This window comes from Ascaphus truei, chromosome 4, assembly GCF_040206685.1.
Source record: "Ascaphus truei isolate aAscTru1 chromosome 4, aAscTru1.hap1, whole genome shotgun sequence".
NCBI lineage: Eukaryota > Metazoa > Chordata > Amphibia > Anura > Ascaphidae > Ascaphus > Ascaphus truei.
Genome location: NC_134486.1, coordinates 287,757,423 through 287,770,781, shown reverse-complemented (window position 1 = coordinate 287,770,781; position 13,359 = coordinate 287,757,423). Strand labels below are relative to the sequence as shown.

At 45.4% G+C, this 13,359-nt stretch overlaps 1 protein-coding gene across 1 annotated transcript in view; it reads right to left on the bottom strand.

Moving 5' to 3' along the window:
* The window catches only part of LOC142492382 (uncharacterized), a 96,091-nt gene that overhangs the window by 8,242 nt on the left and 74,490 nt on the right, over nt 1–13,359 (bottom strand). Inside the window, exons 25-26 of the mRNA XM_075595028.1 lie at nt 9,790–9,901; nt 8,119–8,168 (exon numbers count right to left, since the gene is read on the bottom strand). Of these exons, the coding sequence (XP_075451143.1) occupies nt 8,119–8,168; nt 9,790–9,901 (162 nt within the window). The remainder of the gene's footprint in view (nt 1–8,118; nt 8,169–9,789; nt 9,902–13,359) is intronic.

The following is a 13,359-nucleotide window of genomic DNA, read 5'->3' as shown; positions in this document are numbered from 1 at the left end:
AGGAATTGCTGAGCTGTGTAAAAGGTATCCCAAAGTGTGAAGAGTGAATGTCATAATACCCAAAGTTGAGACTGAAAATTACTGAACTCAAGCAGAAAACCACATTATTTGGCTGAAGCGGAGGGATTTCACCTAGCAAGTAAATGGTGTAAAGCAAACAGAAGTTTTTACCTAGCAACTGCACATCCAGTATAGCTAATGAGAGAGAATGCGTGCACAGTACTGCTGATATTGTAAAACTTACCCAAGAAAAAGAAAAAGTCTACAGAGATGCCTGTGAGAGCTACGACCTCTACAAGCAAAATATGCCCATCTGTAGGACTACCACAATTGGGGGTTCTAGCAAATACAGTGGCAACAGCTGCAATAGCGCCTCCTGAGGTCAGGAAGAAAATTACACCTGATAGCCCCAAAATGGAGGACAAGATGCAGTGTTCCTGTAATGAACCCTACCCCACGGAAGAGTGGCCCTTCCAGTCCAATAAAGAGGAAGACATCTCTTACGGGGAACCCGAACCGAGTCACACCCACAAAACACCCCAAGAATGGTGGGGGTGCCTGAACTCGGCACGAACCGAAAAGACCGCTCTCTATGATGGTCGACAGGAGAAAGAGCGGGAGCAGCAGATCACCCAATATTTCTGTCAGCTAAAGCAACTGCAAGAAAAGCCTGGCGTATATAATGAAGCTGCTGAAGTATCAAATAAAGAAGGAGACCCCAGTATTCCTGATCGGACGGAGTCATCCAAAACAAAAAGGCGGAAAAAGAAAAAGAAAAGTGGTTCTTCACTTACCGTGGAAGGAACAGACACGTCCGCAGATCCTGTGGAGAAAAAGGGGGACCGAGTTGCCTTGCAGCCTAGAGAAAATGGAGAATTCGTCCCGCGGATAACCGAATATCCAGAGGGCCCAAGGCAGAAGTCGTGTACCCCCAAAGAAGTGTCTGTCCAGTGCCAACAGTGAGGAACCCTCAACCAACCATCCCAGGGAAGTGGAGCCAGAACCAGTGAGTGTCGATCCCTTGACCAGCCCTGAAGATGCCCTGAAAAATGCCAGGCATGACTGTGATATGCTCCGTGAACAATTGAAACAAAAGAAAGATGGTTACACAGAGCTACAGAAAAATAACGTGAAGCTACAGAAAGATGTGCTCACAATTTACTCTTTGGCCAGGACAGAATTGGACGATCTCAAGACTGAGCTAGATACTGCAAACGCTACTATTTCCGCCATGGATGAAAAGCAGAGCCAATCTGATAAAATGATGGCTAAGCTGAAGCGGAAGTATGAGGAGGCACTGAAGCAGATGACAGTCTTTTAGCAAGAGGTTCACACTCTTCGCGTAGAGCTGAATGCCTCACAACAGGAGGTCAACAGTGTCCGGACAGAGGTGGACGTATCTCAGAAAGAGGTTCAGACACTTCGCAGAGCACTGGATGCCTCACATCATGAGACCAACAGCCGCCGCACAGACCTGGAAGTCCCCAGAAAGGAACTACACAGTCTCACTGAGGAGCTGGACATTTCTAAAGAAACTATTATCAATCTTAATACAGATCTCAAAGTCTCTCAGAAGGAGCTTCAGACCCTCAACCTAGCGAAGGAAGTCTCACGCCAGGAGACTGTCATTCTCAAAGCAGATGTGCGTAAATGGAAGGAGGACTGCAAGGAGGCCCTGAATAGTACAGAGACTGAAAAAGGAGAAAATTTAAGATTAAAAAGAGAAAACTTAAAACTGAAAGAAGAAAATTCTCATTTGACAGACTACGTCAAGAAAAAGAATGAAAAGCTGCACGAGCTTAAATAAATAAATAGACTTTTGGAAGGTGAGAAGTTTGAAGCAGAGCACCGACTGCAGAGCCAACTGCAAGGTCTACGTACGCACCTCCAGAAGGCCGAGGAGAAGCAGCGAACTCTGCAGGAAGACAATCTGCAGGCTGTTAAAGAAATACAAGTGCTGCAGGAACGTCTGATTACCCAGTATGTCCCCGCAAAGCAGCATGAGAAACTGAAGGCTACCCTGAGCATCACCAAAGCATCGCTAGAGGCCAAGCTTAGAACCCATGTGACTCAGCACAAAAAGGAGCACAAGAAGGTCCAGAAACTGAGACAAGTAACTGTGGCCCGAGCAAAGAAATTCATAGTGCTTCACAATGCAGTGAAAATGTGGAAGCAAGCTCAGAGAAAGCAAAGTGTGCAGATAAATTCCCTGAGAAGAGACTTGCAAGACGCACTCAAAAAACAGGGATCTCTCGCGGATGAGATTACAGTTCTACAAGGACAAGTATTGACCCTGACTAAGCGTCAGTATCCCACAGCCACAAAACCCATGAAGACAAGGGTACAGTGAGAGCTGGGAATACCGCTCGTCTGAGAAACAAGGTTGCAAAATTGGAACCACCTAAACAAGCACTAGCAAAACCTTCAGCCACCCAACAGGCAACAAAAGAAGGTACACGTGCTGAATCAAAACCAGAAGAATCCTTAGCTGATGAAGCTGAAAAGATGGGACATTCTCTGGAAGTGGATGTGGAATTGCAACTTAATCCCAAAGAGGCTGAACTAGCAACTCCATTGAGTGGAAAAAGTGCAGAGAGACAGCTTCAAGAGCGGAAAACTCAAAAGGCTGTTTTTAAATGCTCTGCAACTGCTGTCATACAGTCTGCCTACAATAAGACGAACACCCGACGCGAGGGAAATCTCATGACCGCGCACGTAGCAAAAAGACAATACTTAGAAAAAGTCCTCCTCGAGTGACTGAGGAGTGCTGATCTCAAGCACCTTCGGGAGGAGACACGAATAATCTGGAGAAAGGGCTCCAATCCCAGCGGGACTGAGGGTTCTCTTCCTCTATCCACTCTCATTCAAGTCACAGAGATATCTACAATGAGAATGGAAGGATGGACTTTGGCCGTGGCAAGCCCGAGCTTCCCACAAACAGGGGAGGTATGTAACAGGGGAGTTATCCCTGTTCAGGAAATGTGCCTCTAATCCAGCAGTGTGGTGGTTAACTGCTGGTAGTCAATTAACCAACACCACCTGGCTGATTAGGTTTCTTAGAAAAGCCTGCCCTTGAAATAGGAAGGGAGATTGTTCCTGAATCTCACAAGTTTTGGGACTGACCATAGGGACAGATGTCTTGAAGCCTGCCAGAAGAAACAGCACACTGCCTGCAAGACACAGGGGGAAGAACCTCTAAACCTGAATGCTGACATAGCCTGAGGAAAAAGGCAGCAACCCAGGAACAGAGAAGACTTTCCCTCCAACTACAAGAAACAGATAAGACTTTCCTTTATAAGACTTTTGGTATATCTCCACATATCAAGATATATGTTTGGGGCTGGGAGACATGCTTATCTAAAGGGAGTTGTGGACTGCATAGGTTTCACTAGAAATACTCCCAAGTGGAACAGAAGCTTTGTTTGACCCCTTATTTGCATATGTTTGGATGATTTCTTATGTTAAAGAAACAGGCGCAATAAAAGCCTTATTTAATTTCACCTTACAAAAGTCTCTATTGTATACCTCTGTGCATGTCCTCCTACAGAGAGTATAACTTTTTTTTTTTAATTCAGAAAATCAGAGGCTGAAGCATCACTTGGGCACCGAATACCCTTGTACCGGCGCTGGTTGTACAGTACCTCAAATAATAATGTTGTGTGGAACTCATAAGTCTTATTGTTTTAAAAGTATAGATATTCGTTAACGATATTATATATACAGTTGTGTGAAAAAGAAAGTACACCTTCGTTGAATTCTATGGTTTTACATATCAGGACATAATAACAATCATCTGTTCCTTAGCAGGTCTTAAAATTAGGTAAATGCAACCTCAGATGAACAACAACACATGACATATTACACCATGTCATGATTTATTTAACAAAAATAAAGCCAAAATGGAGAAGCCATGTGTGAAAAACTAAGTACACCCTTACTGCTTCCTCAGGAATTAAGATTCTAAGTAGCAGACAGGTGCTGCTAATCAAATGCCCTTGATTAATTGATCATCAGCAAGTGTTCTATGGGCCCCTGCCAGGTCCCAGACTCCATGACATAGCTACTACGTCATGGTGCCCCTGCCAGGTCCCAGATTCCATGATGTAGCCACTATGTCATGGGGCTCCTGCCATGTCCCAGACTCCATGATGTAGCCAGTACGTCATGGTGCCCCTGCCAGGTCCCAGACTCCATGATGTAGCCACTACGTCATGGTGCCCCTGCCAGGTCCCAGATTCCATGATGTAGCCACTACGTCATGGTGCCCCTGCCAGGTCCCAGACTCCATGATGTAGCCACTACATCATGGTGCCCCTGCCAGGTCCCAGATTCCATGATGTAGCCACTACGTCATGGTGCCCCTGCCAGATTCCATGATGTAGCCCCTATGTAATGGTGCCCCTGCCAGGTCCCAGACTCCATGATGTAGCCACTATGTCATGGTGCCCCTGCCAGGTCCCAGATTCCATGATGTAGCCACTATGTCATGGTGCTCCTGCCAGGTCCCAGACTCCATGATGTAGCCACTACGTCATGGTGCCCCTGCCAGGTCCCAGACTCCATGATGTAGCCACTACGTCATGGTGCCCCTGCCAGGTCCCAGATTCCATGATGTAGCCACTATGTCATGGTGCCCCTGCCAGGTCCCAGATTCCATGATGTAGCCACTACGTCATGGTGTCCCTGCCAGGTCCCAGACTCCATGATGTAGCCACTACGTCATGGTGCCCCTGCCAGGTCCCAGATTCCATGATGTATTGTATTGTATGTTTTTATTTATATAGCGCCATTAATGTACATAGCGCTTCACAGTAGTAATACATGTGGTAATCAAATAAATAACAGATAATATAAATAGCAGATCATGGGAATAAGTGCTTTAGACATAAACGTAACATTAAGGAAGAGGAGTCCCTGCCCCAAGGAGCTTACAGTCTAATTGGTAGGTAGGGAGAACGTACAGAGACAGTAGGAGGGAGTTCTGGTAAGTGCGTCTGCAGGGGGCCAAGCTTTATGTATCATGTGTTCAGAATATTCACAGTGCTATTCATATGCTTCTTTAAGCAAATGTGTCTTAAGGTGGGTCTTAAAGGTGGATAGAGAGGGTGCTAGTCGGGTACTGAGGGGAAGGGCATTCCAGAGGTGTGAGGCAGTCAGTGAAAAAGGTTTAAGGCGGAAGAGGGCTTTAGATACAAAGGGGGTAGAAAGAAGACATCCTTGAGCAGAACGCAAGAGTCGGGATGGTGCATAGCGAGAAATTAGGGCTGAGATGTAAGGAGGGGCAGAAGAGTGTAAAGCTTTAAAAGTGAGGAGAAGAATGGAGTGTGAGATGCGGGATTTGATCGGAAGCCAGGAGAGGGATTTCATGAGGGGAGATGCTGAGACAGATCTAGCAAAGAGTAGAGTGATTCTGGCAGCAGCATTTAGGATAGATTGTAGGGGAGACAGGTGAGAGGCAGGAAGGCCGGACAGCAGGAGGTTACAGTAATCAAGACGGGAGAGAATGAGGGCCTGAGTCAGATTTTTAGCAGTCGAGCAACAGAGGAAAGGGCGTATCTTTGTTATATTGCGGAGGAAAAAGCGACAAGTTTTAGAAATGTTTTGAATGTGAGGGGCGAATGTGAGAGAGGAGTCGAGTGTGACCCCTAGGCAGCGTGCTTGGGCTACTGGGTGAATGATCGTAGTTCCAACAGTAATGTGGAAGGAGGTAGTAGGGCCAGGTTTGGGAGGAAGTATGAGGAGCTCTGTTTTAACCATGTTGAGTTTAAGGCGGCGGAGGGCCATCCAGGATGATATAGCAGAGAGACATTCAGAAACTTTGGTTTGTACAGCAGGTGTAAGGTCAGGTGTTGAAAAGTATATTTGTGTGTCGTCAGCATAGAGGTGATATTTAAACCCAAAAGATGTTATTAGGTCACCTAGAGAGAGTGTGTACAGAGAAAAGAGAAGAGGTCCCAGGACAGAGCCCTGGGGTACCCCCACAGAGAGATCAATAGAGGAGGAGGAGGTGTTAGCAGAAGGGACACTGAAAGTACGATGGGAGAGGTAGGATGAGATCCAGGATAGAGCTTTGTTCCGAATACCAAGAGTATGGAGAATATGAAGGAGAAGAGGGTGGTCCACGGTGTCAAATGCTGCAGAGAGGTCGAGTAATATGAGCAGAGTGTAATGACCTCTGTCTTTTGCAGCATGGTGGTCGTCAGTTATTTTAGTGAGGGCTGTTTCCGTGGAGTGAGCAGTGCGGAAGCCAGATTGTAGAGGGTCTAGGAGAGAATAGGTGTTGAGAAAATGGAGCAAGCGAGAAAATACAAGACGTTCAAGGAGTTTAGAGGCAAAAGGCAGGAGGGAGACAGGTCGATAGTTAGAAAGACAGGTAGGGTCAAGCTTGCTGTTTTTGAGTAGTGGTATGACTGTTGCATGTTTGAAGGAGGATGGAAAGGTTCCAGAGCAGAGGGAGGAGTTAAAAATGTGTGTGAGTGTAGGGATTATAGTAGGAGCAAGAGGTTTTAGGAGATGGGAGGGAATGGGGTCAAGAGGGCAAGTGGTAGAGGGAGAAGAGGCGATCAACAGCGACACATCCTCCTCTGAGACAGTGGAAAAAGAGTCAAGGAAGGCAGGAGGAGAGTTGAGAAGAGGTGTAGGATGGGAGGAAGAAACAGAGGGGATGTTCTGCCGTATGGATTCCACCTTTTCCTTAAAATAGTCAGCAAAGTCCTGAGCGGAGATGGAGGAAGGAGAGGCAGCTGAGGGTGGTTTGAGTAGAGTATCAAAGACAGAGAACAGTCGGCGTGGGTTAGACTTGTGCATGTTGATTAGTGAAGAAAAGTAGGCTTGTTTAGCTTGCGAGAGGGCAGAGTTGAAACAGGATAGCATAAATTTGTAGTGAAGGAAGTCTGCGAGAGTGTGAGACTTCCTCCAGAGGCGTTCAGAGGAACGAGTGGAGGAACGCAGCATGCATGTGTGGGAATTTAGCCAGGGTCTAGGGTTAGAAGGGCGAGTGCGGCAAAGAGAAAGCGGGTGCGGCAGAGAGAAAGCGTAGCCACTACGTCATGGTGCCCCTGCCAGGTCCCAGACTCCTTGATGTAGCCACTATGTCATGGTGCCCCTGCCAGGTCCCAGACTCCATGATGTAGCCACTATGTCATGGTGCCCCTGCCAGGTCCCAGACTCCATGATGTAGCCACTATGTCATGGTGCCCCTGCCAGGTCCCAGACTCCATGATGTAGCCACTATGTCATGGTGCCCCTGCCAGGTCCCAGACTCCATGATGTAGCCACTATGTCATGGTGACCCTGCCAGGTCCCAGACTCCATGATGTAGCCACTATGTCATGGTGCCCCTGCCAGGTCCCAGACTCCATGATGTAGCCACTATGTCATGGTGCCCCTGCCAGGTCCCAGACTCCATGATGTAGCCACTATGTCATGGTGCCCCTGCCAGGTCCCAGACTCCATGATGTAGCCACTACGTCATGGTGCCCCTGCCAGGTGCCAGACTCGTTGACTTAGTATAGGGGTGACCCAACTCTAAACCTCAAGAGCCACTGACAGGTCAGGATTTAAGGATATCCCTGCTTCAGCTCAGGTGGCTCAATCCAGTGGCTCAGTCAATCACTGAGCCACCTGTGTTGAAGCAGGCAGTCCATGGGAAAGTGCTGTAGAAGGAAGATGGGAGGGAGGTGGTTTCAACAATGTGAACATTCAAAGTCCTGGTGCGTAAAAGGAGGATGCTGTAGCCATGCAGGTATTTGTGCTATATCTAAGGTCCGCAGGAACTTGTGAAGATACATTCTTTACTCCATGGCACACCTTCATATACCCACTTGTTCATTGATTAAATATATCATTGTGATGTATTTTGAGATAGCATTTAGACAGGCATTATGTGGGGGAGGCATGCAATTAGTATAGGCCAATTTGGTGAAAAACTAATACAGTGAGTAAAATGCTTAAGCTATGAATATATGTTATTTTAGGGGCCTACAATAAATTGGAAATAACATCACGGTATTGTGTGTCAAACAGGAAGCTTTATTTTGCGCCAAGCTCAATGTGTCACAAATAAAGGTTACAGACAAAACACACACAAAACACATACAAAGAAGATAGATGACTCACTTCTGACAGTAGTCAATTACAAGCGCTCTTTTGACTTTTTCAATTTCTTCCTGTAACAGAGATGTAATGATTTTCATCCAAAAATAACTGCAATTGCCTTATACTGTCATATTGTTCATGCCCAACATTTTATAGAAATAGCAACAAAAATGTACAAAACAGACAATGGGATACAGGGAACTAAAATGCAATAAGTGCAACACGATAGGAATAGCAATCTAAGTCAGGGGGGCTCAACTCCAGTCCTCAAGCCCCCTCTCCCCCCAACAGGTCAGGTTTTCAGGATATCCCTGCTTCAGCACAGGTGGCTCAATCAGAGGCTCAGTTAAAGACATCCTGAAAACCTTACCTGTTGGGGGGGTATGGGGGGTGGAGGGGGCTTGAGAACTAGAGTCGAGCACCCCTGATCTAAGTGGTTTGTTGAGATGGTTACAGACACAGTAGGGGAAGTAAGTGCAGTAAGTGCAGTAAGTACAGTGGCTGACAGTAGCTGACAGTGGCTGACAGTGGCTGACAGTGGCTGACAGTGGCTGACAGTGGCTGACAGTGGCTGACGATGAGCAGACCCTGTTCTGGTAGAAGGTAAATGGAAGACCCATAGGCAGTGGATTACAATACTCATGGACAGAATAAGAGCGTGAATGTAAGTGTTATCAGTGGTGTGACAGAAGAAAGGGCAGATCTTAGCAATAATACAGAAGAAGAAGCGACAGAGAATCAAGGCATCCATGTGAATGGAGAAGAGGAGGAACACATAGGGAGGGGCTTTGGTGACCAGATAGATGGTGATTCTATTTACTGTCATTAATATCAAATACTATTATACTTTAAAATAAACTTCTACAATTGACTTCATTAAGGCAAGAAAACAGAGCACATTATTCATTAAGATATTTGTTAGGTTACTTTGATCATGACTACCTAGGATGAACTGAATGGGAGTTGTCAGTGTCAAATATTTCTACAGTGCGCACAATGCATACAATGCGTACAATGCGTGCAATGCGTGCAATGCGTGCAATGCGTGCAATGCGCACAATGCATACAATGCGTATTCAATACCACACCTAGGCCCAGACCCACAAAGCTACGTTAACTGAGGGCTCATAACATCATGTTATCAAAGTAAATAATGGGCCTTATTTTCCTGGTTAACGCGAACCCAAAAAACTAATTATATGCATAAACAACAGCCGTTAGTTATCTTATTAGCATAGGCGTAATGGCGTGAGAGAGAACTATTTTAGTGCAGTCTCAAGTGCTCTATGAATCCCCTCAAACACACATTCAAACAAAAAAATGGGACCCCCGTGAGGTACCTGGGAAATATGTTATTGATCCTCTCTCTCCCTTTAGGTGTGACTTAAATCCCTGCGTTACCTATAATGGAGCTCCATGGCTAGGCGGCGTTGTTACAGGGAACACCTCCACGGGTATGCTGTGACTCATTATTTTTTTATATGATTATTCTTTGTTAAGATTTTACATGTTTTTTTATATGGTATATGTTTTTGTTATATACATTATTATAGTTTATTTATTTTATGAATTTGCATTCTTGCTAATATATTTTTGCAACAACAATCTTGTTTAGGCGCAATGTCTGTCTGTCTGTCTGTCTTAACATGTACAAAGCAGTCATCCTGCGCTCTGCGAGACGCTCTCACTTACAGGGTTTCTCATTGTAGTGCCCATCGCCTGTTTCTTCTGAAGGAACATGTTCAGCATTGTATCTCGTGGGCCCACTTTTTCTAACTGGATTGATACAAAAGCTTCTGGAAGCCTAGAATGGAACAGGAAATACTGGTCAGATGTACAGCACTGCACGAGCACTCGGAACTGCTAACATGGTGTTAACTCCTTAACTACAAGAGAGCGCAGCACAGCATTTCAACACAATACTCTTCAAATGGACAGCACATTCAAGGAACAAAGTGTACTAATGGCCAGTGACATATTTATCGGGGTCAATTTGGGTGACGCTTTCCACCCCCCCCCCCACCCCCACCCCAAAATCAGTCACCTATAAGTATTTTTGGATGATTTTATTAAAGTCAGTTTGTAAATGTTGTGAGCCGAGACTTGGGAGGGGTTTGATTTCCTATAACTTCTTTCTGTTGTATCACTGTGTTAAATAAGAGTTTGCACAGGCAAATCCGCCCCCCCCCCCCTGTTCTTGACTCATACAGTAATCACTCTCCAAATCACTTTGTGACCTGGGCAAAGCAATGTAATATGAATATTCTGCACTTAGTGTCAACCTAAAGTCAAAAACCCCTCTGCACCCCTTGGTCCATATCCTGCAAAGTCCCCTAATAGATTATCTCTAAGGAAAGTAAATTCTAAATGTGTCTCTCTTCACGTTATTTTATTAAACGACTCTGTTTGCCTCTTAGCTTGTTCTATTTAGTTTCAGCTGCATCAGCTAATGATGTGGGGACCGTATTACAAGAGCTCCAGGAAGAGGAGCAATAACTTGCTGGCAATAAATATTATTGTATTGTATTGTATGTCTTTATTTATATAGCGCCATTAATGTACATAGCGCTCCACAGTAGTAATACATGTGGTAATCAAATAAATAACAGATAATATAAATAACAGATCATGAGAATAAGTGCTTTAGACATAAAAGTAACATTTCGGAAGAGGAGTCCCTGCCCCAAGGAGCTTACAGTCTAATTGGTAGGTAGGGAGAACGTACAGAGACAGTAGGAGGGAGTTCTGGTAAGTGTGTCTGCAGGGGGCCAAGCTTTATGTATCGTGTTCAGAATATCCACAGTACTATTCATATGCTTCTTTAAGCAAGTGTGTCTTAAGGTGGGTATTAAAGGTGGATAGAGAGGGTGCTAGTCGGGTACTGAGGGGAAGGGCATTCCAGAGGTGTGGGGCAGTCAGTGAAAAAGGTTTAAGGCGGGAGAGGACTTTAGATACAAAGGGGGTAGAAAGAAGACATCCTTGAGAAGAACGCAAGAGTCTGGATGGTGCATAACGAGAAATTAGGGATGAGATGTAAGGAGGGGCAGAAGAGTGTAAAGCTTTAAAAGTGAGGAGAAGAATGGAGTGTGAGATGCGGGATTTGATCGGAAGCCAGGAGAGGGATTTCATGAGGGGAGATGCTGAGACAGATCTAGCAAAGAGTAGAGTGATTCTGGCAGCAGCATTTAGGATAGATTGTAGGGGAGACAGGTGAGAGGCAGGAAGGCCGGACAGCAGGAGGTTACAGTAATCAAGACGGGAGAGGATGAGGGCCTGAGTCAGAGTTTTAGCAGTCGAGCAACAGAGGAAAGGGCGTATCTTTGTTATATTGCGGAGGAAAAAGCGACAAGTTTAGAAATGTTTTGAATGTGAGGGGCGAATGTGAGAGAGGAGTCGAGTGTGACCCCTAGGCAGCGTGCTTGGGCTACTGGGTGAATGATTGTAGTTCCAACAGTAATGTGGAAGGAGGTAGTAGGGCCAGGTTTGGGAGGAAGTATGAGGAGCTCTGTTTTAGCCATGTTGAGTTTAAGGCGTCGGAGGGCCATCCAGGATGATATAGCAGAGAGACATTCAGAAACTTTGGTTTGTACAGCAGGTGTAAGGTCAGGTGTTGAAAAGTATATTTGTGTGTCGTCGGCATAGAGGTGATAATTAAACCCAAAAGATGTTATTAGGTCACCTAGAGAGAGTGTGAACAGAGAAAAGAGAAGAGGTCCCAGGACAGAGCCCTGGGGTACCCCCACAGAGAGATCAATAGAGGAGGAGGAGGTGTTAGCAGAAGAGACTGAAAGTACGATGGGAGAGGTGGGATGAGATCCAGGATAGAGCTTTGTTCCGAATACCTAGAGTATGGAGAATGTGAAGGAGAAGAGGGTGGTCCACTGTGTCAAATGCTGCAGAGAGGTCGAGTAATATGAGCAGAGTGTAATGACCTCTGTCTTTGGCAGCATGGAGGTCGTCAGTTATTTTAGTGAGGGCTGTTTCGGTGGAGTGAGCAGTGCGGAAGCAGATTGTAGAGGGTCTAGGAGAGAGTATGTGTTGAGAAAATGGAGCAAGCGAGAGAATACAAGACGTTCAAGGAGTTTAGAGGCAAAAGGCAGGAGGGAGACAGGTCGATAGTTAGAAAGACAGGTAGGGTCAAGCTTGCTGTTTTTGAGTAATGGTATGACTGTTGCATGTTTGAAGGAGGATGGAAAGGTTCCAGAGCAGAGGGAGGAGTTACAAATGTGTGTGAGTGTAGGGATTATAGTAGGAGCAAGAGGTTTTAGGAGATGGGAGGGAATGGGGTCGAGAGGGCAAGTGGTAGAGGGAAACGAGGCGATCAACAGCGACACATCCTCCTCTGAGACAGTGGAAAAAGAGTCAAGGAAGGCAGGAGGAGAGTTAGGAAGAGGTGTAGGATGGGAGGAAGAAACAGAGGGGATGTTCTGCCGTCTGGATTCCACCTTTTCCTTAAAATAGTCAGCAAAGTCCTGAGCGGAGATGGAGGAAGGAGAGGCAGCTGAGGGTGGTTTGAGTAGAGTATCAAAGACAGAGAACAGTCGGCGTGGGTTAGACTTGTGCATGTTGATTAGTGAAGAAAAGTAGGCTTGTTTAGCTTGCGAGAGGGCAGAGTTGAAACAGGATAGCATAAATTTGTAGTGAAGGAAGTCAGCAAGAGTGTGAGACTTCCTCCATGTATTCATTTTTCAATGTCTTGCCATAGTTCTGCTCCACAGATTATATATATATATTTTTATGCAGCTGTAGCAGTCTTAAACCAAGAGATTTTATAACAAGTATGAGGATAATTCATCAAACTCTCCTTTTTCAACAAGAATGTTTTACCATAATAAATCTGGGACATATTTTTGTCCCCTCTCCCCTCCTATTTCTGTCAGCCTAGGTTTTTCTTTTTTTAAAGGTGACATTGACTTAGATTTAGGCAAAATTGTGCAATTCTAGGGCAAAACCGTTGTGCCATATGTGTCAAAAAATACTATTGCTTTTAATGGAAATTTTTCCATTGATATACATACGGTGCAAATATATTGCCCTGAAATTGCACCACTGTTGCCTTGAAATATAACCCCATAATTGTGTTCGTTAACATACCGATGCAGCCACGAGTATCCGAACACTTGCCTTTGAAAATCTGGGGCAATACCCCAGTAATGCTGCAATATTTCTGTGACATTTCTGCAGACAGACTAATGGCCCATCGGATTAACACAGCGGGGGTCCCTGGCAGTCCCATTCAAACTGAATGAGACTGCCAGGGAC